Here is a 23,373-nt window from a genome sequence, read left to right as displayed (position 1 = left end):
TAAAGAACCAGAGCATCATTGCCCAGAAGTCAGTTTACATAGAGGCAATTACCAAAACTGGTTCCTAGAAGAGTTATTTGGGTTGGACTCCAGGGAACCTTGTAACTTATCATTCTGGCAATTCTTAGTGGTTTCAAAGAACATTCAAAGGAATATTTATGGCCACATACAGAAACTTGGATAATAACTTGTGCCATTAGATGGGTTAATACATGTAAAGCACTTAGGTGCCCCAGTCTTGAAACCAAAAACCACACACATAATGAAAGTTAGATTAAAAACAAAACAATAACCCTATAATGTATATTATTCCATGCTAGAAGGAAACATTTGAGAGATTTACTTGAGTTGTTTTCTTATAAATATTCATGCATGAAACAGAGAAGAAAATGTAGACTTTTTTCCAGTTCTGTAGTTTAAACCAGGTAGAAAAGAGGGACTGTAGAAATTAAGGAAAAAGTAGACTGACCATTGTGGTTTACTTAGTGACAGTCTTAAAAATGAGCATTTTAAATGGAAGGGCATGAAGTTTAATGTCTAATAGATGGTCATTCCAAAGGAAGAGAAGGGCCTCAGTCTTTGGTCAAGCTTCTTCCCAGTTATGACTGCCTTGGCATTGTGTTATAGTTCATGTAAATCCAGAAATATAAGTAAATAGAGAAAAGGGGTCCTTCGGTTCTTTTAATTGAGTTATTGATATATAATTCACTCATTTAAAGTGTACAGTTCAGTGAACTGTACACTTTGAGTCTAATTTTTTATGGACTCACCATGGCCTAATTTTTTTAATTTATGATTTTTTAATTGAGCTATAATTCACATATAAATTTCACCATTTTAAGGTTACAGTTCTGTGGTTTTTAAGAATGTTTTAGCAGGGTTGTGCAATCATAACCACTGTTGAATTCCATACATTTTTGTTATCCCCTGAACCAATATCCTGTTAGTAGTCATTTCTTGTTACCCTTTTCCCCCATCCCAAGGCAACCATTGATCTGCTTTCTGTCTCTGAAGGATTTGCCTGTTCTGAAAATGTTATATAAATGGAATCATGCAAAACGCAGCCTTTGTATCTGGCTTCTTTGACCTAGTTTATGTGTTCAGGGTGCGTCAGTGTTGTAGCGTATATCAATAGTTCATTCCTTTTCATAGCTGAATAATATTCCATTTGTATGGATATACCTGATTTTGTTCAGAATCTAATTTTTGAACATTTTGATCACCCTCTAAAGAGACTCTGTATCCATCAATAATCACTGCCCCAATAACCCTAGGCAACCGCTAAACTACTTTTTGTCTCTACAGATTTGCTTATTCTGAACATTTCATATAAATAGAATCATAGAATGTGATTTTTTTGTGACTGGCTCCTTTCATTCAGCATCCTGTTTTCAGGGTTCCTGTATGTTGTACCATGTGTCTGTATTTATTTTTTTTATCTCCAGATAATACTGTGTCTATATATAGATGTCACATTTTATTATTTCCCTCATCAGCTGATGATTTTTGGATTGTTGTGTCCTTCTGCTTTCACATATTTTTTCAAAGAAAACTAAATGTAAGATACAGTTGCTTATGAATTTGTCCATTTGTGGACTTTAATAGATTGTCCATTTAGCTTACCAGGTGCTGCTTACAAAGAGAAACAGGCCAGTCATAATGGAGGAATTCAGGCTTTCCTTGCATCAGATGAAAGAATCAGAGCAAGACATGGCTATTTTCCAAGTTTGACTTTTCTATTGAGTCCATTCTCCCAGTGGCTTCAGGTTTCTGGTATTATCATTCAGTGGAACATCTTCATTTCCTGGGATACACCTGAGAAAAATACCACAGCTCACATTGAAACACAGAGCCCACCAGCTGGCAGAAGCCCTGGGGACAGCATTGTCTTTACTCAGTGGGAAGCAGTTCTCTGACACCTTTCAATGTCCTCAGGCTGTTGTCCAGCGTGCCTGATGGTCTCACTCAGGAGTGCTGAAAGAAGAGTCCAGAGATAAGGTTACTGGGAAAATTCCATTCCCCCAGTCTTTCTACACTCAACCTAATGGCAGTTCGGACACGTCAAGAATTTTCATTTTTATTTTAGAGCATTTACAATATGAGAGTCAGCCTTGAAGCCTGATGATCAGGGTTCAGATCCTATCCTTGTATAACCTTAGGCAAATTTCTCATCTAGAAAGTGGGAATGATAGTGGTGGTGGTGGTTTAGTTGCTAAGTCGTATCCGACTCTTCTGACCCCATGGACTGTAGCCTGCTAGGCTCTTCTGTCCATGGTATTTCCCAGGCATGAATACTGGAGTGGGTTGCCAGTTCCTTCTCCAGGGGATCTTTCCGACCTGGGTTCTCAAAAGATGGGAGGACAAAGGAAAATGATATATCATGTAGCACTCGGTAGGTGCTGACAAGGGCAAATTGTCTTCCCTCCTACTTTATTTACATGGTGTTCCTGAAGTTTGGATGGCAACATCCTGTGGAAGCATCAAGTCAAGGGCCTGAAACTTAGAAAACATTCAGTCAATGTTAGTTGCATTTGAACCTGAGTTCCCAAAGTTTGGAATTCCTCTTGTAGGTATAGTTCGATGTGTGTGGGGGGTGATGGAAAGAGATGGAGATAGATCTCAGATACTGAATCGGCAGTTATTGCTGTGTAACAAACCACCTCAAAAACTTAGTGATCAGCTGGGGCTGACTTCTGAAGGCTTCATCTAAGACCATGTTGTCGAGGCTTCTCTGTGTTTCCAGGTTTTAAATACATTGCATTTACACATGTTTTCTTCTAGTACTTATGGTTTCCATTTTTATAATTAGAGCTCTTTTTCATTTGGAGTTTTCCTGGTTCAAGATAGGAGGTGTGGTTACAATGTAGTCTTTCCCCAAACAGCTGCCCAGTTGTTTGATATACATTTAGGCTTTCTGCCTTGTTCTGGTTATTCTGTTCTCTTCAGCTAGTCTGAACCAGTGCTTTTTTTTTTTGGTTGTTTGTTTTTTGCTGCAATGTGTGGCATACGGTATCTTAGTTCCCCTGACCAGAGAAGAAACCCATCCCCCCGGCATAAGAAGCACAGAGTCTTAACCACTGGACCACCAAGGAAGTTCCAAGATATTTTGTATAAAAGTACCCTGCTTACTGCCTGTGTCAGCCACCTATAGCACTGCTGCAGTTGCTTGGTTCAAGGAGGCCCTCTAAACACCCATTTTTATTTGTAGGATTATGGGTAGACTTGCTACAGAGTTGTCTCTGAGCCAAACTTCTCCTCTGGTGATCTCCATAGGAAAGGATTGATCAAAAGAACTTTATGTCCTAACTTGTTGGAAAATCCAAAACACCCCCATTTTTACAAGTTTTATTTTGTTGCAGTTCCTTCAGAACTATATTATGAAATAATATCTTAAATTTAACTTTAAAAGTGTATAAAAAATTAAAAAGTAAGTGTAAAAAGCACTTAACATCATACCTAGAACAGACAAAACAGACATTGAGCACAATTATTGACTGATCCTAGCAAATATCGTGTTTAATCCCTAATGAATGAGGGGGCAACAGTGAAGTAAGCTACTGGTAGCATCTGGAAGTGGGCAAATCTGGGACTGGCTGCTGTTGAACTTGGCAATGGTGATGGTAAGTAGGACAGACATCTGAGAGGCAGTCAGGGTGCTGGCTTGAAACTGGGACTGAGCAGATGTCAGGAAATAAGACTGCAGGGAACAAGGGTGCTTGGGGAGAAACACGTGCTGTTCTTTGTGTTCTGGGCCCCTACCTGTTCACTTCTCATAGCTCTGAACCTTCTAGTCTTTTTTCCTGGTTTCTGGGGGAAAAGGCAGTATAAATCCACATGCAAAGTACTGGGGGGAAAAAAAAAGCTTCTGTGCTTCCCAGTATTAGATTGCTGTGAAATAGGTACCTTCAGCTAACTAGGTTTTTAAGTCATTCCAGGTAAAGTTGCTTTTTCTGCGATTGTTACTAGTTCTACTGAGTAACTGTTGTATTCTGCTCTCATATGGTAACTGCTGTTGCATAACCACTGATTCTGCTCTGTAAGCTGCCCTGCTACGGGACTGCTAACCTAAGTCCTTCGACCAGTCTTCCCCGACCACCTGTCTTACATGATCTTGCCATCTCCTGGGCACATGTAACTCTTAGAGTCAACTCTATTTAATATCCTATACGATCTTCTTTACAGAGTGAAGTAAGTCAGAAAGAGAAAAACAAATATTGTATATTAACCCATGTATATGGAATCTAGAAAAACGGTACAGAGGAACCTGTTTGCAGCACAGGGGTAGAGATGCAGACTCAGAGAACAGATTTGTGGACACAGCGGGGGAAGGAGAAGGTGGGACCATTTGCGAGAGAAGCACTGAAACACGCATCCCACATGTGAAACACACAGCTAGTGGGAAGCTGCTGTATAGCACAGGGAGCTCAACCCCGTGCCCTGTGACGACCTCGAGGAGTGGGGTGGGGTGGGAGGGAGGTTGGGGTGGGATATAGGTACAGGTATGTCTGATTCACTTTGTTACAAGGCAGAAACCAACACAGCATTGTAAAGCAATTATCTTCCAATTAAAGATAAATTGAAAAAACTTTGGATCAAGGAAAAAATATTTAAAAGAATTCAATAAAATCACCTATAATCATGCTGTCAGAGACAAATCCTGTTAACACTTTAGTAATGTTTTTTTCTAGTCATGTTTTTCTCCTATGTATGTAATTTTACAGGGTTGAGATTGTACTGTATATATAATATTGTATCTTATATTTCCTTCTTAACTTTATCTTAAGCCATTTGTAAACAGTGTTTTGAAAGTTATATAATATTTCATGGAGTGTATTGTGACATACTTAGATTTTCTTTTTCTTTTCTCCTATTTTTCTCATTCATCAAATTAGATCATGAGATTGCCAAGGGAAATCAATCAGTCTGTGGTATCATCCCCCCTTCTTGACTCTAATGCCTATGGAGCATGTTATATACGTAGACAATAAATATTTTGGCTTGTGTCTCTCTCTTCAGTCTAAATGTTATAGAAACTCTGCCTGATATCAGGGATCCTAAAACTATGGCTTGCAGCTGACTCAGTCATTGCATCACCAAGTCTTTCCATTTAGAGAAAGGGACCCAGAGGGGGGCCATGAATCGTCTGAAATCCTATGAAACGTACTATGAATGAGAATTTTTTGGGTGCATTTTCCTATACTTTTCACTAGAACATTAAAGGATTATTTAACAAAAAGCCACTGATTCCATAACAGTAGCCCACCTGGAGACAGATCCATTTACCGAACTTGTCTGAGATCTGAGATAGTATATTTCACCTTGTGTTTGCCTTGGTTTTCAGGGAGGGACGAGACCATGCAGCCTGCCAGACCGTCGTTCCTTGAATACTTCGAACAAAAAGAAAAGGAAAATCAGATCAACAGCTTCGGCAAGAGTGTCCCTGGCCCACTGCAGAACTCTTCAGATTGGAAAGTTCCCCAGGATGGAGACTATGAATTCGTAAGTAGAGTTGGAAGCAGATGGTCATGTCTGCTGGGGAGAGCTGTTTGAAAGATCACACATCCAGTTCTGTTTCTCTCAAAGTACAAAATGCTTGAGCATTTTCTTATGCAGCTCATACCTCTTCTAAATGCCCCTGGCAGCAGCTCCTGTCCCGAGGGCCTCCAGGGTCTTGAGACAACATTTTGACTGACATTTGAGCTGTTCCAAGGACCCCCAATTAGCGGCATTTTTTTTTTGACCATCCAAAGCAGCTTTAACAATTATTTCCTCACTTGCCATTTTTCGTTTAGTTGAGTTTGAAATTTTTAACAGTAAAAGAAATATTCACTCATCCGATGAAGATGCACCGTCTTTCATAGTCTATCTGGGATTGTGATTTTATATTTAAGAATTAGACTGGAGGGAAATGAGTGCTGCTTTATTGCGTCTTTGTTGTTTGGTTAACCATTATCCTAATATTAGGCTCTCTGAGAGGATTATTCTGAATTTTCTCTGAGGATGAATATTAAATCATTCCAAAGTTTCCTATGAAAACTGGGTGTGTTTTTCCTTTTTCTGCTGTGGAACATTCTCCCTCAACCACAGACACTTGTTAATGTTTGCAGAGATTTAATGAGTAGAGTCAGTAAAAAAAAAAAAAAGTGGAAAAAAATAAGCTAAAGGGTCTGCATTCCTTTTCTAGAATTTTCTCTTTAGGATTATTTAGTTTTTATATTTGTCAATTCTATCATAATTTTGTTGTTGTTTGTAAGAGCTTAGTTTGGGCATTCTGTCTGGACTTGGGGAGACTTTCCAGTCCTGGCTTTCTCCTGTCTTACTAACTGGCCCAGAGGAAATGGTGTCGTTCTTCCATAACATAGTTTCTGCTTTTGTAGAGTAGCAGGAATGTCAGAATTTATACAACTAAGGATAACAATCTTGTGAGGACCAGAATAACTCACCTGAAGTTACTTAACCTATTAGTCCCTGAACCCATGTTAGGACCCAGGTTCCATTGTTTTTATCATCTGTTTGTTTATTCATCATCTGCTATTATCTGTTTTTTCATTCATTTATGTATTAGCTCTTTGGGTTCCAGTATGTGCCTGACACTTTGCTGAGGGTCTAGGGGTGAACAGAACCATCAGAAACTCATTCCTCATGGAGGTTCATTGTAGAAGAAGAAAAATCAGAAAGTGAAATAGTGTGTTGGAAGTGATAAGTGTTGTAGAAAGTGTGGAGCAGGAGAGGGAGATTGGTGGGGAAGGGAAGGGGATAGGAGGGGCAGGGGACTGTGTGTGTGTGTGTGACTATGTAGCAGTTTTAAATAATGAGTTGAGGAATGTCTCATTGGTAAGAAGATAACTTTGCGACCATCCGAAGTGGCTGGAATAGCAAGTGTAAAGTCCCGCGGCAGCGACTTGCTTGGTGTGTTGGCAGAATGGTGAAGTGAAGGGTACATCTGGAATGGCATCAAGGGGCCACGCTGTAGCGGGAAATGAGGTCAGAGGTACAACGAGGAGTCAGATAGCATAGGGCTTTTTGTGTAATCGTAATAACTTCAGCTTTTACTCGGAGTAAAATGGAAAGCTACTGGCAAGATGTGACTTGATCCTACTTATGTTTTGAAAATATTATATTGATTGCTCTATTGATACACTATAGTTAAGCTAAATTTGGTGAGCACAAGTGTACCTGTTATACAAAAGAGGCCCGGCTGCTGCCATTTCTCTCTTCTAGGTCTTTGGCATTCATGGTTTTCCACTGTGTCAGGATTCAGCTTCAGAATCCTTCTTAAGACAGTGTTCCAGGCTGCCATCATTAATCAGAGTAGACCCATGAGACTTGAATCATCAGGTTTGAGATTCCGTCTTGCCTCTGCAGTTGTCTTGGACATCTTTGAAAGGACTGATTTTCTCAGTGAGTGAAACAATTTCCAGGTGCCAAGTCACATCACCGTTGTGATGGGATGCTTGAGAATCCTCAGATCTGGAGTCCCCAGGTCTAGTTAGTGATCCTGAGATTCCGGTCACTTTAATCATTAATTTGGGATCAGCAGTTCCTGTGTTTGAAAAACTCATTTCTCTCTGCTATCGTTTTCCCAAACTCAGATCACTGGCAGAGAATTTATTTGGATGGGCAAGCTACTCACGCACAGGGGCTTTAGTAGGTCTTTAGAGAGAGAGAGCTTTTTACTGGGGAAGCAGATGACCACTGGGGTGAGTGTGCCTATTAGCACAGTGACTAGATTAGAACATTGCCCAACATGTATTCTTCCTGGCTGGTGCAGGAGGAAGGTTCTGAGACCTACCAGAAGTTACTTGGCATCATCCAGCTCACATACCTTTTTGTGTGCCCTATGCAGTGTTTAAACATTTTAAATTAGTTGCCTGTGTTTGAAAATTGAGAGCTTCTACATAAAATGTTGGAACTCCAGCTTATTTTGAAAACTTGGAAGAGCTGACCATAAAAGACCTACATTAAAAAAAATTTCTTTTTTTTTTTATTAACTTTTTGGTTGTGCTGGGACTTCCTTGCTGTGCAGGCTTTTCTCTAGTTGTGGAAAGCAGGGGCTACTCTAGTTGCAGTGCGCAGGCATTGCCGTGGCTTCTCTTGTTGCCAAGCACGGGCCCTAGGACACTTGGACTTCGGTTGCAGTGCGTGGGCTCCCGGGCTCTAGAGCACAGACTCAGTAGTCGTGATGCACGGGCTTATTTGCTTCGAGGCTTGTGGGATCTTCCCGGATCAGGGATTGGACCTATCTCCTAAACTTGCAGGGGAACTCTTTACCGCTGAGCCACCAGGAAAACCCCGGACCTACATTGTTTAAAAAACTTTGTTTTGCATTTTTGGCTGCACCGAATCTTTGTTGCTGCGTGCAGGCTTCCTCTCGTTGCGGCGAGTGGGCTTCTCATCGTGGTGGCTTCTTCTGTCGTGGAGCCCGGGCTTCAGGTGTGCTGACTTCGGTCGCTGCGGCTTTCTGGCCCTAGAGAGTGGACTCAATAGTTGCGCTGCAGTGAAGAGTTTGCATGCTCCAGGACATGTGGGATCTTCCAGGACCAAGGATAGAACCTATGTGCCCTGTGTTGGCAGGTGGGTTCTTAACCACTGGACTACCAGGGAAGTCCAAGATACACTTTAAAAAATTAATTTATGTATTTTAAGTGGAGGCTAATTACTTTATACTGTTGTGGTGGGTTTTGCCATACATTGACATGAATCAGCGATGGGTGCACATGTGCTCCCCATCCTGAACCCCCCTCCTACCTCCCTCCCACCCCATCCCTCTGGGTTGTCCCAGAGCACCAGCTTTGAGTGCCCTGCTTCATGCATCAAACTTGCGCTGGTCATCTGTATTACTTATGGTAATATCCATGTTTCAATGCTGTTCTCTCAAATCATCCCACGTCACCTTCTCCCACATAGTACAGAAGTCTGTTCTTTACATCTGTGTCTCTTTGCTGTCTTGCATATAGGGTCGTCATTACCGTCTTTCTAAATTCCATATATATGCGTTGGTGTATTGGTGAATTGGTTTTGATGTTGGTGTTTCTCTTTCTGACTTACTTCACTGTATGTAATAGGCTCCAGTTTCATCCACCTCATTAGAACTGACTCAGATGTGTTCTTTTTTAGAGCCAGGATCCATTTTTGATTGATAGGTTGTCTGGAGCTGAGTAGAGGCTGCTTTCTTCAGATCTGATCACTCCAGATCTCCTCAAGATCCTATCGACTTCTTTCACTTGTATTAAGTTTCTGACCTGTCTGGCGTCTAAGCCATTTATCTGGGGACTCCTGGTCTAAATCATTTGGATTTGTATATGTCCACATTGTGTCTGAGTCACCCCATCCTGACATAAAAAATTTTATTCTAATGTTACCTTGGAAATTTCAAGAGAATTTCCTTCTAAGAGAATTTCAGACTAAGCAGTGAGAGAAAATTGAGGTAGGATGTACTTGAGCTGGGCTTCCCTAGTGGCCCGGATGGTAAAGACTCCACCTGCAGTGCAGGAGACTCAGGTTCGATCCCTGGGTTGGGAAGATCCCCTGGAGAAGGGAGTGGCTCCCCACTCCAGTATTCTTGCCTGAAGAATTCCATGGACAGAGGAGCCCGGAGAGCTACAGTCCATGGGGTCACAGAGAGTCGGACACAACTGAGTGACTACCACTTCTTCTTCCATACATAAGCTACTACACCAAAACGTTCCAAAGATCAGATGAAAACTATTCTTACTGCCTCCGTACTCGTGCTGTATGGCCTGAATCCCAAATCAAGTACTTAAAATAATAATCTAAGTAATCAAGTACTTAAAATAATAGTCCTCTGTCCATGGAATTCTCCAGGCAAGAATACTGGAGTGGGTTGCCATTCCCTTCTCCAGGGGATATTCCCAACCCAGGGATCAAACCCGGGTCTCCTGCATTGCAGGCAGATCCTTTACCATCTGAGCCACCAGGGAAACTCAGTAGTCTAAAATAGTGTTTCTCAAAGTGCAATTCCCAAACAAGCAGTGTCAGCATCACCTGGAAACTTGTTGGAAATGCAGCTTCTCAGACCCCATCCCTGACACACTCAGAGGCTCTGGGGACAGCGCCTGTTAATCTGTGTTTTAACCTACCTTATGCATGATCCTAACCTGCTCAATGCATATAAATTTCTTTTTTCTTCCCTATTGAAAGTCACTCAGTTGTGTTCAGCTCTTTGCGACCCCGTGGACTATACAGTCCGTGGAATTCTCCGGGCCAGAATACTGGAGTGGGTTGCCTTTCCCTTCTCCAGGGGATCTTCCCAACCCAGGGATCGAACCCAGGTCTCCCTCATTGCAGGCGGATTCTTTACCAGCTGAGCCACAAGGGAAGCCCTTCTTTCCTACTAGGTGCTATAAAAATTCAGAAATCAGGATGAATCCATATTTTAACAACATTACAAGATTTTTAAATTTCCTTTCTACTCCCCTGTTGAGTCTCCTGTACTCTTACTGGAGGAACCAAAGCAGTACCTAAAATCAGAGAAATGTATGTGTGACAGTGACACCTGGCAGGGACTTCCCTGGTGGTCCCCTGGCTAAGACTCCGTGCTTCCAGTGCGGGAGTCTGGACTCGATCCCTGGCCAGGGAGTGAGGTCCCATGTGCTGCAATGAAGAGTTCACATGTAGCAACTAAGACCTGGTGCAGCCAAAAAAATAAATATTTTAGAAAAGGAAATATAAAATGACATCTGGCAAAGAAAGAGCCAATCCATTGAGTGAAGAAAGTGTTCAGAGTAACCTCACTAAGCTTAGAGAGAGGGGTGTGTGTCAGACAAGCTGCCATGTTCCCCGCAATGGTCTTTCAGAGATTTTCTGATTTCCCAGCAGGCAGTATTTAGTTATAAAGAAGATATTCTCTTTCTTCCTGTGAAGGCAATTGCTATTTTGAAATGAATTATTTTACCCAGACATGGCAAATGGGAAGTAATTTAATCAGTCAAAAGTGGCAGAATTTGATACTGACAAAAAAACTTATTTTCATCTGCAACTGAATTCTTGTTGCATTTTTAAAATTAAGTTGCCTTGTTTAGCACGCTGAAAAAGCAACAAAGATTTCCTTTAATTTTTGAGACATGATAGTGACTAAAGTATAAATAAAATGTACTTGTAAATGCAGTATTCTCTAAAATTTGTTTCATAGTCTGTAAACACATGCATTTTTGGAAATGAATGTTGCTTTTATGAGAATTCAAACCCTCCCATTTGCCATCATAAAAGCCACAAAAGGCTGTCAACTTAAACCCAGTTTGGCTCATGGATCTTCCAAAAACACACTAGTATTTTCATCTAAGGAGGCTCAGTACCAAGGGGGGTGAACAAGACAGACCAGCCCAGGCTTTCCTGGAGTTGACTGTGGAGGGAAACAGACCTTAAGTCAGATAATCCGCCAGTTCAGAGAATAGTGGCTATTTTTATTTCAAAGGAGCACAGTGAGAGATAGTGTAAGAGAAGGCCGTGCAGAGGACAGAGCTGAGAAAGACACCTGCGGCTACAGAGGAAGTTTTGTGTGTAGTAATGATAAAGTGCAGAATAATGCAAACAGTGTGACATCATTTGTATAAACTTTTTAAAAACCACAAACTGTGCTGCCGATTTCTGTTAGGCACACTTGCAGCTGTACAGGTAAAAAGGATATGAAACTATTTGGTTAGAGTCACTACTTTGAGGAGAGGACCTTCAGTTTTAACTGTTCCTACAGTGAGAATGTATTGCCATACGAACGTTTTACTTGCTTAAATTTAAAAAATAGAGTGAGGTATGTCTTTTTTAAATTCTTCTGAGGTCTTCCTGGTTTTAGTCTAAATGGAGTTAGCCGGAGCTTCCGCAGACCTAGATGAACCGTGGTACTTTTCAATCTTAGTAACTTTGCAAAGATTGCTGATTATCAGCTCTTGGTGTATAAGGTCTAAGATAAGTTTCCTGTTTATTCACATAATGTTTCCAGATCTCTTATGACTTATTCTTTAAAAAAAGAGTTGATAGTAGTTGGACCCCACATACTCATTCAGTCTGCGTACACCGAGTCCTCTTATGTGTGAGTAGCCAAGACTGTAAGATCCTTGATGGCTGGGAATTTTATTCATCTTCATATCCCTAACACCTAGCAATCACCTAGCTTATAGTTAGTATGGACTTTTCAATCAACCTCAGAGATAGTCTCTGAATTAATTGATTCTCTTAATTCTTAAAAATTAATAATAGTAATAATTCTTTAATGCCATTAATTAATTCAGTTAATTAATTGAATTAATTCAACAAATATAGTCATTACCCTGAGAAAGCACATAGTGTAGCATAAAAAGGTAATCAAATAATTTCGATACCTTGTGCTGATAATAGCTTACATTCCTTGAGAACTTACTGTGTGCCAGGCATGGGTCTAAGGTCCTTTATAAACATTAGCTCAGTTCTCATAACCATTCCAGGTGATAGGCAATATTATTGCCATTTTATGGATGAGAACACTGAGGCTTAAAAGGAGTAAGTCATTGATGAAAGTTGTACAGATTGTAAGTGACTGAGCAAGGATTCGGCTCCAGAGCCTATCCTCTTAACCTTGTTTTGGCCTCTCTCTAGGCTCTTCTGGTAAATTCTGTTCATAGTTCAGTCGCTCAGTGTCCGACTCTTTGCGACCCCATGAACCGCAACACGCCAGGCCTCCCTGTCCATCACCAACTCCTGGAGTTCACTCAAACTCATGTCCATTGAGTCTGTGATGCCATCCAGCCATCTCATCCCCTGTTGTCCCCTTCTCCTCCTGCCCTCAATCTTTCCCAGCATCAGGGTCTTCTCAAATGAGTCAGTTCTTCACATCAGGTGGCCAAAATATTGGAGTTTCAGCTTCAACATCAGTCCTTCCAATGAACACCCAGGACTGATTTCCTTTAGGATGGACTGGTTGGATCTCCTTGCAGTCCAAGGGACTCTGTTCATAAAGTACTTATAAAAAAATGCTGTAGGAGCCCAGAAGAGGGAGCAAGAACCTCAGGAAAAAGAACTAAGGACAGCATCAAGAAATCTCATTTGAAGTGTGTTTTGAGAGATGAATAGGAATTCTGCAGCTGGAGGAGGGAGAGGGCCCTGCAGGCTGAGACACACAGAGAGGGAGGGAAGTGTGTGTGTGTGGAGGCCGAAGGGGTGTGGAATGGACAGAAGTCATAAGTCGTGATGTTCAGAACGCAGGTGTGGGTGTGTGAGGAAGGGGCCGGGGGGCAATGGTGTGCCCTTCAGGTGAAGAAAATTAGTGCCCAGTGTGCCCCCTTTTTGTTTTTCTGGAAATACTTAGCACCCTCTTCGATTTTTTTCCTTGATGTATCAGGAAAATTAAAAATAGAATCCAACGCAGCACTAAGAGCTAACAGCCTCTGACGTTGTCTGATAATGGGTCCAGCAGGATACAAAACCACCAGACTGTTAATTCAAAATTAATTTGATCAACAGAACCTGAACAAGATTGATTGTTTGGGTTCTGAGCATAGTTATAAACCATTTGGATGGCTTTCTGTGGTAGTGAAGGATACATTTTAGCCCTGACTTTTTCCCTGGGGGGGTCAAAAACCTCTGATTTTATGAGACTGTCTTAAGCATTCTTTCCTGGCTCAGGCCTTCAGATCAGATTGTTGAGTAGAGATCTCTTTGGGCTTCTATTAAGCTTTCCTGAACGGTCAGGATGTAGTCAGTTACACATGTTTATTGGGTGGCACTTTTTTCTTTTGACTGCACGCTTTAGAAATTAGCCATTTGGTGAGCGATGAGAATTATTGCTGTCTTATTTATAATTTAAAGTCATGATTGATGTGGTGGCAGAAATGTTTGATTTACTCATGTTTAAATTAATACTCCTAACGATGCTTCTTAATGTCTTCTGGGAACCCAAGTGTCTACAAGTTGAAACTTTATCTGCCATTTTATGGAAATAAAAGAAACACTCCTAAAACTTTCTATCTTTGGATTTATTGTCCATTTGTTTCAAGATGAGTTTTTAAAGTGCATATCCTCAAATACCCCTGCCTCCATTGGTAAGACAGGCAAATGCATATCCTCAAATACCCCTGCCTCCATTGGTAAGACAGGCTCTAATGAAGCTCCTGTCACTCGGCTGTAACAGCCATCAACTCCTGGCTCTTCTTATTTCCTCTAATCCTCCTCTTCTATTATTCATCACCCCTGCTGCATGGTTATTCTGAAGCAAATTCCAGGCATATTTCATTTTTAAATTCTTCCATATGAATCTATAAAAGATCTCTTTAAAAAAACATAACCATGATGATGTCAGACAAGCTGCCATGTTCCCCTCAGTGGTCTTTCAGAGATTTTCTGATTTCCCAGAAGGCAGTATTTAGTTATAAAGAAGATATTCTCTTTCTTCCTGTGAAGGCAATTGCTATTTTGAAATGAATTATTTTACCCAGACGTGGCAAATGGGAAGTAATTTAATCAGTCAAAAGTGGCAGAATTTGATACTGACAAAAAAACTTATTTTCATCTGCAACTGAATTCTTGTTGCATTTTTAAAATTGAGAACAATAATTCTCTAAAGCTATAATACCTTGCCGGTGTTCAGTTTTCCTCAGTCATCTCATGCTATTTTCTCATTTGCTTTCTGTTTTTAGATTGTTTTTTATTGTTTCACTTTATAATTACACAAACTAATTGGTTCCAAAGACAAACTACAAAACAGAATTACTCAGATTTGGCTTCTGTCCCCATCCTCTCTAGTTTATTGTCTCCTTTCAGTTGTTTCATTTAAGTTACACACACACACACACACGGACACACACACAGACACACACGGACACATACACGCAGACACACGCAGACACACAGACACACACACAGAGTCATCTCTCAGCATCAGTGGGGGATTGGTCCCTAGGTGCTGATGGCAAAATCCGAGGATGCCGATGTCCTAGAGTCCACACTCTGTATCTCTGAGTTCTGTGTCCATGGGTGATCCCCTGAGGGCCAGCTGTATACAAATACATGGATATTTGTACTTCCATTCTTAGATAAGTAGATGCACATAAGATATCCCAGTCTTAGATAAAGATACACAGTGTCATCTGCCTCTGTTTTCCCTAAAATCTGTGTCCTAGGAATCACTGCACAGCAGTATATAGGGATAGTCCTTATTTCGGTTTTCCTGATGTTTTAGCATTATATTGTGAAGAGGTACCATAGTTTATCCAGCCAGTCCTCTGTTGCTAGACATTTAGGTTGTTTGTAGTGGTTTTCAAGTTGATCACTTTGTAAACCTGTTCATAAACAGAGATCAAAACTTTTTATAATTGCTACCTTTGTTTTTTAAGGTATTTAATAGCTGTAGCCTTTCAGGTTTGAGAAGCAAGTCACATACTTTAAATCTCTGTAACTTTTTTTTTCTCTTTTGTAGTTATGTTGTCTTTTACTAACAGTGAATAGATTGATTCGGTGATATCTCTCTGCTACAGTCAGGGGCTGGTGATATAAACTAATGAAATTCTAATTTAGTCATAACACCTGTGTCACAGGAGCGTGCATAATCAGTGTCCCAGCAAACATTGAATGTTGCCAGGTTGGTATTAAGAACTGAAGGAATTCCCGGAGGTCTGGGATTCCCACTTGCTGTAATCAGAACCTGAAATTTCTTTAGTTTGAATCTCAATACACCTGAAGCCAGATTTGGTTAGTTACTTTAATGTTGCTAAGTCTGAAGTCAGAAAAGAAAAACAACTATAAGTTTAGTATCATTTACTTGTCCTCAATCAGAAGCTTTCAAATACTTAAAAATGGGAATTAGTTATTAACCTAGAAACTAGAGTTTTCTATTTTCAGTTGAGTGTAAATCTTTTTTTTTTTCTTCTGCTGAATGCACAGCCATGACATTGAATTGTGGTCTTGTGTACTTGGACCTATCTTTTTTCACTCTTCTTCCTTTGAACTGTCAGATCTTTTCTTCAGTCTGTCTTCTCCACTTCCCCTCCCATTTTTTTCTCACATGGACTCTCAGCAGGTCAGTAATCTATATTCCTGGGACATGAAATGTTGAGAAAGACAGGGAAAAGGTTTATGCCAGTTTTCTCACCCCCATCCAAAGACACTCTGTTAGAATTCTGAACGTAGTATTTGCTTTTGTAGCCTAGTGCCTTTGAAAGAAGGAAGATAATGCAGGACTTTTCTCATTCCCTGAGATGTAGTACTTATATCATTTCCCTCCCCAGATATGACCACATTTACGTAAAAATCCCGGTGCTTTTTCATCACTCAAGCAAAATACAACAGAATTGAGAATGTTTTGTCTTTGATGACATGTTCTCTCCAAGCCCCAATAATTCTGAGTAGAAAGCGTGTCTTTCTTTTCCTTTCTTCATCTCACCATTGGAATTCGATGCTAATGATATTGAGATGTGAGCTGACGGCATAAGGAAATATTGACAGCATTGAGAAGATGATTCAGTGAGGGAGGAGAAGGCTGATCAATGGCAGTTTATTGTATTGTAAAGACACAACTCATTGTGTGTTATTGATTGCTCTCGACATCCAAGTTTTTGGACAGGGAAAGTGTTAGACTTCACATGCATTTAGATGTGAAATGGTGTCTGTTTCTAAGGAAATGTATTATGCCTGTGGGTAGTAGGTGATGATTTTGGTTGAGGTGGTGTGCCTGCCTGGAGTGTTCAAATCATACGGTCAGACCTTTAGGTTTCTAACCCTGACTTTACCATTTATTGAGTAGTTTGGGGCTAGTTTCTTCTCTCTGTGCCTCAGTTTCCTCACTGTAAAACGGAGATAATACTATTATCTATAGGATAACTTTCATGTGGCAGTGAGAATTAAGCATGGTAATGCTTATAAAGTGCCTTCAACACAATCGGCATTTCATAAATGTTAACTTCCTTCTCTTTACCTCCCTTCTCCCCTCCTTTCTTGAAACATCACCCATGGAGTATATTTCAGTGACCTAAACTCCTTTCCCCAGTGATTTACCATTGACTTTCATTATTAAACCAGAGATACATTCCCAAAGAAAACTTGCTCCCAAAGAGACTGATTTAAAACTGCTCTAAAAGAAAGGAGTCAGAATTTTTACCAAAAGTGATTACCCAAAGTGGTCATGAGTCACATTTTTAGAACATCCCAGTGCTTGCTGGCTTTCCCCTACTTCTCTATTCCATGTGTTTTTTGCTTTGTACCCACCGCTATTAACATTACTGATCTTTTTCAAATCTTGAAGCACTCAGCTTCCACTGCAGTGCACACTTTCACCAGTAGATGTCACCGTGTCTCTGCTTGTGTGCCCAGCTTCCTGGGTGGAAGAATTGCCTTATGATACTGAGAGGTTGCCAGCTGTGTCAAATTACTGATACCATTATTTCATCAGCCTGGAAGTTGGACATTATGTGAAGTGAGATTCCTTGAAAATAAGTGTGCCTTGTAACTCTCCTAGTCCAGGAGAATGAATAGCAAAGTATGTCAGAAGAGGGTTGAATGGCCCTGGCTTTAGCTGGGAACTAGGATGGGTGAGTTTTCTCTTTCAGGCTTGTGTTTCAGGATTGCAGTCTGTAAAAATCAAATGTAATTTCACCTGTCCTGCTTTTCCTCCAGGGTTAGAGGAAGGATCACATGACTGTCTGTTGGGGTTTTTGAATCATGTTTATTTTTAGAACAGTGATAGAATTCTATTAGCAGAGGATTGTAAGGTTGTTTATGTTTGCTTTTGGTTCATTGTATATTGCTGTTAGTGATTATTGTTATTATTTTACTGTTTATCTTTGTAAAAAAAGCTATGTCTTTGAATAAAAAAAGATAATGCAGAGAGAAGACCAAAGAGGCAGTTAAGCCCAGACTTCTGGAATGCATCTATTGCTCATAACGGTAATATTATCATCACTTTTGTTAATACAACATTTAATACAGTTGAAGGTGCATTCATATTTTCCTCTTTAACTTGGCAATTCTTTCAGGGTACCTCTGAGGGGGCAAGATAAGTTTTTTTTTATTCTTGTTGTAGTTTGAATATCTGAAATCCAGACTCTAAAAGACAGCTTTCCTACTTAATGCCAAAATCAAGTCTCGAACCAAAACTCCCAGGTTGCTTCCTCCCTCTGTTTGCTGCTGCTGCTGCTGCTAAGTTGCTTCAGTCGTGTCCGACTCTATGCGACCCCATAGACAGCAGCCCACCAGGCTCTGCCGTCCCTGGGATTCTCCAAGCAAGAAGACTGGAGTGGGTTGCCACTTCCTTCTCCAACGCATGAAAGTGACAAGTGAAAGTGAAGTTGCTCAGTCATGTCCTACTCTTAGAGACCCCATGGACTGCAGCCCACCAGGCTCCTCCGTCCATGGGTTTCTCCAGGCAAGAGTACTGGAGTGGGTTGCCATTGCCTTCTCCATCCCTCTGTTTACTCTTGGGTATTTTCTTACAGGAAACAAAACAAGCTAATTGTGAGCTCCACGGACATGCATGCATGCATGCTCAGTCATGTCTGACTCTTTGTGACCCCAAGGACTGTAAGCTACCAGGCTTCTCTGTCCTTAGAATTTTCCAGGCAATAATACATTTCCAGGCAATGGAGTGGGGTGCCATTTCCTCCACCAGGGGATCTTCCCAACCTGGGGACTGAACCTGCGTCTCCTGTGTTGGCAGGCGGCTTCTTTACCCAATGACATACTACGTACTTACTTAGCTTTACAAAGCAGGTGAAAGAATCCTCTTTCAAATAATACCTGATGGAGGTTCTAGTGACCAGGAAGAATGGTTTCAGATCTATCACATCTTACTGGGAATTTTGTAATATTAGAAGAGTATTTATTCTTGACTTGAATTTTTTTCTTGCTTATTCAGAGTGCATGCAGATTGACAAGCTTTGCATTTCATTATTTACATAACTAATTCCCCTTGTCAGGACAGTGTGATTTTTCCCTTCTCTTGATGTTCTTTATTATTTACTTTGTAACTGTGAGTGTTACAGTAATCATGCTGTTGTTCAGGAAATGTCATGCTAACTATAAAAAGACATTGTTATTGAGTTTTGACAAAATATAACCTCTGTGAAAACAAAGGTATCAATTGTAGAGGAGTCTTAATGGCTACAGCAAACAGTTGATATGCCCTCCGGTGCCTTTCGGTCTCACTCAAGCACTTATTCCCAAATTTTTCCTCCCTCATAACCCTGTTATCTCTTCAGTGTTAACTTTTCTGTAAATTTACTCTTCTTACCTTAGTGGTAGAGACTGAATATTTTTACTAACTTTTTATTAATTAAAAGATTTTAATGCAGTTATTAAAAGTTCCACTGCATTTACAGTTATTAGAAAATGTTGGCTATATCCCCAGGTTGTGTAATACCTCCTAGTAGCCTGTTTTAACACCCAACAGTTTGTGCCTCCCACTCTAATAATCATATTGGCTGTTCATCATTTTGTCTTCTTTTCCTTCCCACCTTCTGAATTTACTTTATTGTATAATCTTTGTGTTTTCGATACGAACGCCTAATGGAGGAACTGCCGTCTTGGCACATTTTTCGGTGTATCAAGATTGTTCGCTGTGGGCACTGTTGGAGCCTGGTAGTAGGTTTGTAAGGCATACTTATCTTGTATACCTGAGCTTGGCGCCCTTGGACTAATACCTCCCCATTTCCCTGTTTGTCTCCTTTTCAGTTTTACTGTCAGGGACATGTGCTCTCTTCAAGTTGTAGAATTTGAGAAGAACTGATAATAGCAGTAACTGGGTGTTTATCCCATGTCAGGTCCCTCAGGTGTCTTGGTCCATTCGCCTCTCACAGCACCTTGGCCCAGAAGATGCCAGCTCTTCCCCCTCGTTGATAGAGAGGCCCAGACACTCTCACTAATGTGCCTCCCCCTCCCTCTCCCCCTCCCCCCACCCAGGGCACCTGATTCATGGTTGGTGAAGTTAGGCTATCAGTTTAGATTTTCTGATGTCAAGACCATTGCTTTTTTCAGAATAACAGGCTTCTGTGGCAAGAAGCATCACACAGGTGTGGGTGGTGAGTGTTCATTGATTCAGGGGCTGAATTGTCTTTCTCGGTGGGGCCCAGCCCTTGGCAAACTGTCGGTGCACTCAGGCCCTCAGAAAGCATCATTTGATCACATTGTTTAGACCCTTTGTGCCTTCTGTGACAGATTTCCAAGTCTTTTCGTACTTTCTTCCTGTGATATCCATTTGTCTGTGTGTAGAGGATCATGTTAACCACCTTGTAAAACTGATGTGTGACATTTAAGTCGAGGTCCCCCTCTGTGGCCCATGTTAGTAGAAAGCATTGATTGGAACAGCAGTGTTGGGAAACCCCTCCCTCAGAGTTGGAGAGAGCGTGTAAAGCATCTAGCAAAGTGCCTGGCATTCCTGCTCTATTATTAATAATGTCGGTTCCTTTCAGAGTGAGAGCTTCGATGTGGTGAAAGAGAGCGGTGGGTTGGCAGCCAGACCTCGGCTGTGACAGTAACCCGCTTTGTGTCCTTCAGCAAGCCACCTAATCTTTCTGGGGCTCTTGTTTCTTCATCTGCTAAGTAAAAGTGAGATGAAAAAGTCTTCAAGAGCCCTCAGATTCTCTCAGGCTTTGCTTGCTAATCTTGAAAACTGAGATAACGAATACCTGTTGAAGGGGTTATTTGAGCCAGAAAGAGGGAGTCTGTGTAAGGCATATAAAAGATGCTCAGTATATGTCAGGCTTTTGTCCCTCCTGTCCTTTTGCGTGGAGGTGCTCTGGATACTCTGGAGACCAACATGAAACCAGGAAGCAGGATAACATACGGACCGAGAGCCAGACACACCTGGATTCAATCCTGGCTTCACTATTGATGAGATCTGTAGCTCTGGGCAAGTCTCTTAACCTCAAATCACTAATCATGTTTACCTCAGGGTTATTGGGAGGATTAAATTAGAAAAGGCTTTTAAACTGTTTAAATGAATGCTTCACACATAGTAGGCATTTAGTAAATTTTATATTGATTTGTAAGACGTTGGTGGGAGAGATGAACTACCAGAGGGAAAGCATTAAAGACGATGAGGTATGTTGCCCCAAACTCACCTCACAGTTCTGTCCAGGGCCTTGCTGCTGCAGTTTCCGCCTCCTAGTTAAATGGGGTTTGCCTTGAAGTATTTACTTAACATCTGTGTGAAAGTCATTCATTCGTGTCTGACTGTTTGCGACCCTTGGACTGTCCATGGAATTCTCCAGGCCAGAATACTGGAGTGGGTAGCCTTTCCCTTTTCCAGGGGATCATCCCAACCCAGGGATCGAACCCAGGTCTCCCGCACTGCAGGCAGATTCTTAACCAACTGAGCTATTAGGGAAGCCCTGCTTAACACCTGAAATGAGCTTAATTCTGTTGAAACTCTGTTGTGCACGGGGTTTGAATATCAAACTTAACCAATTCCTACAGACCTTGTATGTCTTCTCTGATGAGATCACTCCCTTTCTGTGCCTGCCTGGAAGCTGTAGAACCTAGAAAGTTCTCACTTCGGTGTTCTTTTTCAGGACAGTTTTAATCCGGATGGGTGTGGTTGTTCATATGAAATAGCTCACGTGAACGTGTATGTGTGTGTGAGTGAGTGTGAGAGAGAATGAATGAGATAAAGAGAGACCCAGAGCCGTTTCTGGAATCTGTCACCTGAGTTCAGACTGCACACGTCAGATCAGCAGGTGGGCAGCTGCGGGAGGAAGAGCAAACTCAGATCGACTTTACAGACCCACCCATCACTTCGGTTCACTCTTTACTAAGCACAGTCGCAGTAAAGACTGTTCTAGGATTTTGTAGCCGTCAGAGTTGGATGTCCCTTTTTAAAAAGGAATAGAGAGTTTTATTTTGAGATAACTGTAGATTCACAGACAGTTCCGTGAAATAATACAGGGAGATCCTGTGTACTCTATACCAGGACTCCCCAACCACCACTGAGATCTCATGGTTGATAATCTGAGGTGTGGTTGATATAATAAAAATAGGAACAAAGTGCACAATAAATGTAATGTAACTGAATCATCCCCAAACCATATCCCACCCCTCCTGGTCCATGAAAAGCTTGTCTTCCACGAAATCAGGAAGCACTTTCTGGCACTTCCTGGTGCCAAAAAGGCTGGGGACCCCTGCTCCTTCTCTCTACCAGTTTCCCCGGTGGTAACATTTTGAAAAACCGTAGCACAGTTTCACGATGAGGATATCTAGATTCATCCATCCAGACGAGAGACGAGCATCCGTCAGGGATGAAAGAACAGTTCTGTCACCGCAAGGATCGCTCCTGTTGGCTTTTACAGGTACACCCTCCCCACACCGTTCCCTAACAACGTGGCAGCCACTCATCTCCATTTGATGTACCTCTTTGGGAATTTAACAGATCTTAAGGAAGTGGTATTTGAAATGCAGTAAAATCAAGGAATTGGCTGTCCCCTCCCAAGGGTTCTTACCCCAGATGGGGCAGGACCAAGCGGTAGGTTATTTTCTCTGGGAAGAAATGTTCCATTCCACATTCAGGTGGATGTTTTCTATGTCTGCCAAGACTGAAATTATAATCTGCAACCGTTCTGGGATGAGTTTAGTTAAACCGGTTCCTGGGATGAATTAAGATCTTGAGAGAAAAATACCACACATCATGTCATATTATCCGTGGCAGCCCTTTCCTGTGCCAGCTTGGTTAATGAGGACAACAGCCGCCCAGAAGTTTATGGCTGAAGGAGCACGTAACAGTGGTGCTGTGAACTCAGCACTTCGTGCAAGAATTTTCAGAAATCGTGCCTGATTTCCTGGTATTTGATTAGTGTGTGCAGTTTTAGGGACACTTCCATAGAAGGTATGTGATTCGGAGGACTTCGCCTTTTTTTCATTCGCACGACCTCTCCTCCCGTCTGTTTTCTTCTTATGAAAAATGAAAATCCCACAAGAAAGCCTTCTTCCCTGACTACTGGCCTTCCCCCCATCCCTGCCTTCCCCTCCCCCTGTCTTCCTTCTGTACCTGGGACTGTTGAACAAGGCAGAACTGACCATAGCCTCAAGGAAACGTGTAGACAGTGACCTTCAGGGTTTTATCTGCTTCTGGGAGCCAGGGATGCTGCATCAGTGAATTCTTTAGTGGCCTCTCCAGTGTGATGGGGTAGAGGAGCATCCCACATTTACAGTGAGGGGATCCTCCTGGGTGTGTCTCAGAGAGACCAGGCTGCTGTACGTGCCGTGGATCAGACATCGGACCCCGAGGGGCCGTGGAGACTGGGGAAGGGAGAGCCAATAAAAAAAATCCAAATTTTTACCATTTCGATTACCCAAAAGGGTCTGCACTCTCCAGTTCACCCCGGATCTCACCACTTCCTGCTTCCTTGTGTTAAAACTGGCCCATTGAGGTAATATTCTTTGGCTGTACTGGCTTCTGAAAACAGC

General features: G+C 41.6%; 1 protein-coding gene across 1 annotated transcript in view; it reads left to right on the top strand.

Moving 5' to 3' along the window:
• The window catches only part of STK4 (serine/threonine kinase 4), a 92,035-nt gene that overhangs the window by 44,565 nt on the left and 24,097 nt on the right, over window positions 1–23,373 (top strand). The window contains exon 10 of the mRNA XM_055437684.2: window positions 5,342–5,499. Within this exon, the coding sequence (XP_055293659.1) occupies window positions 5,342–5,499 (158 nt within the window). The remainder of the gene's footprint in view (window positions 1–5,341; window positions 5,500–23,373) is intronic.

The sequence above is a fragment of the Moschus berezovskii genome, chromosome 15 (genome assembly GCF_049115385.1).
Source record: "Moschus berezovskii isolate FMDL1 chromosome 15, NW_MosBer_1.0, whole genome shotgun sequence".
NCBI lineage: Eukaryota > Metazoa > Chordata > Mammalia > Artiodactyla > Moschidae > Moschus > Moschus berezovskii.
This window is presented reverse-complemented; position numbering and strand designations above follow the sequence as displayed.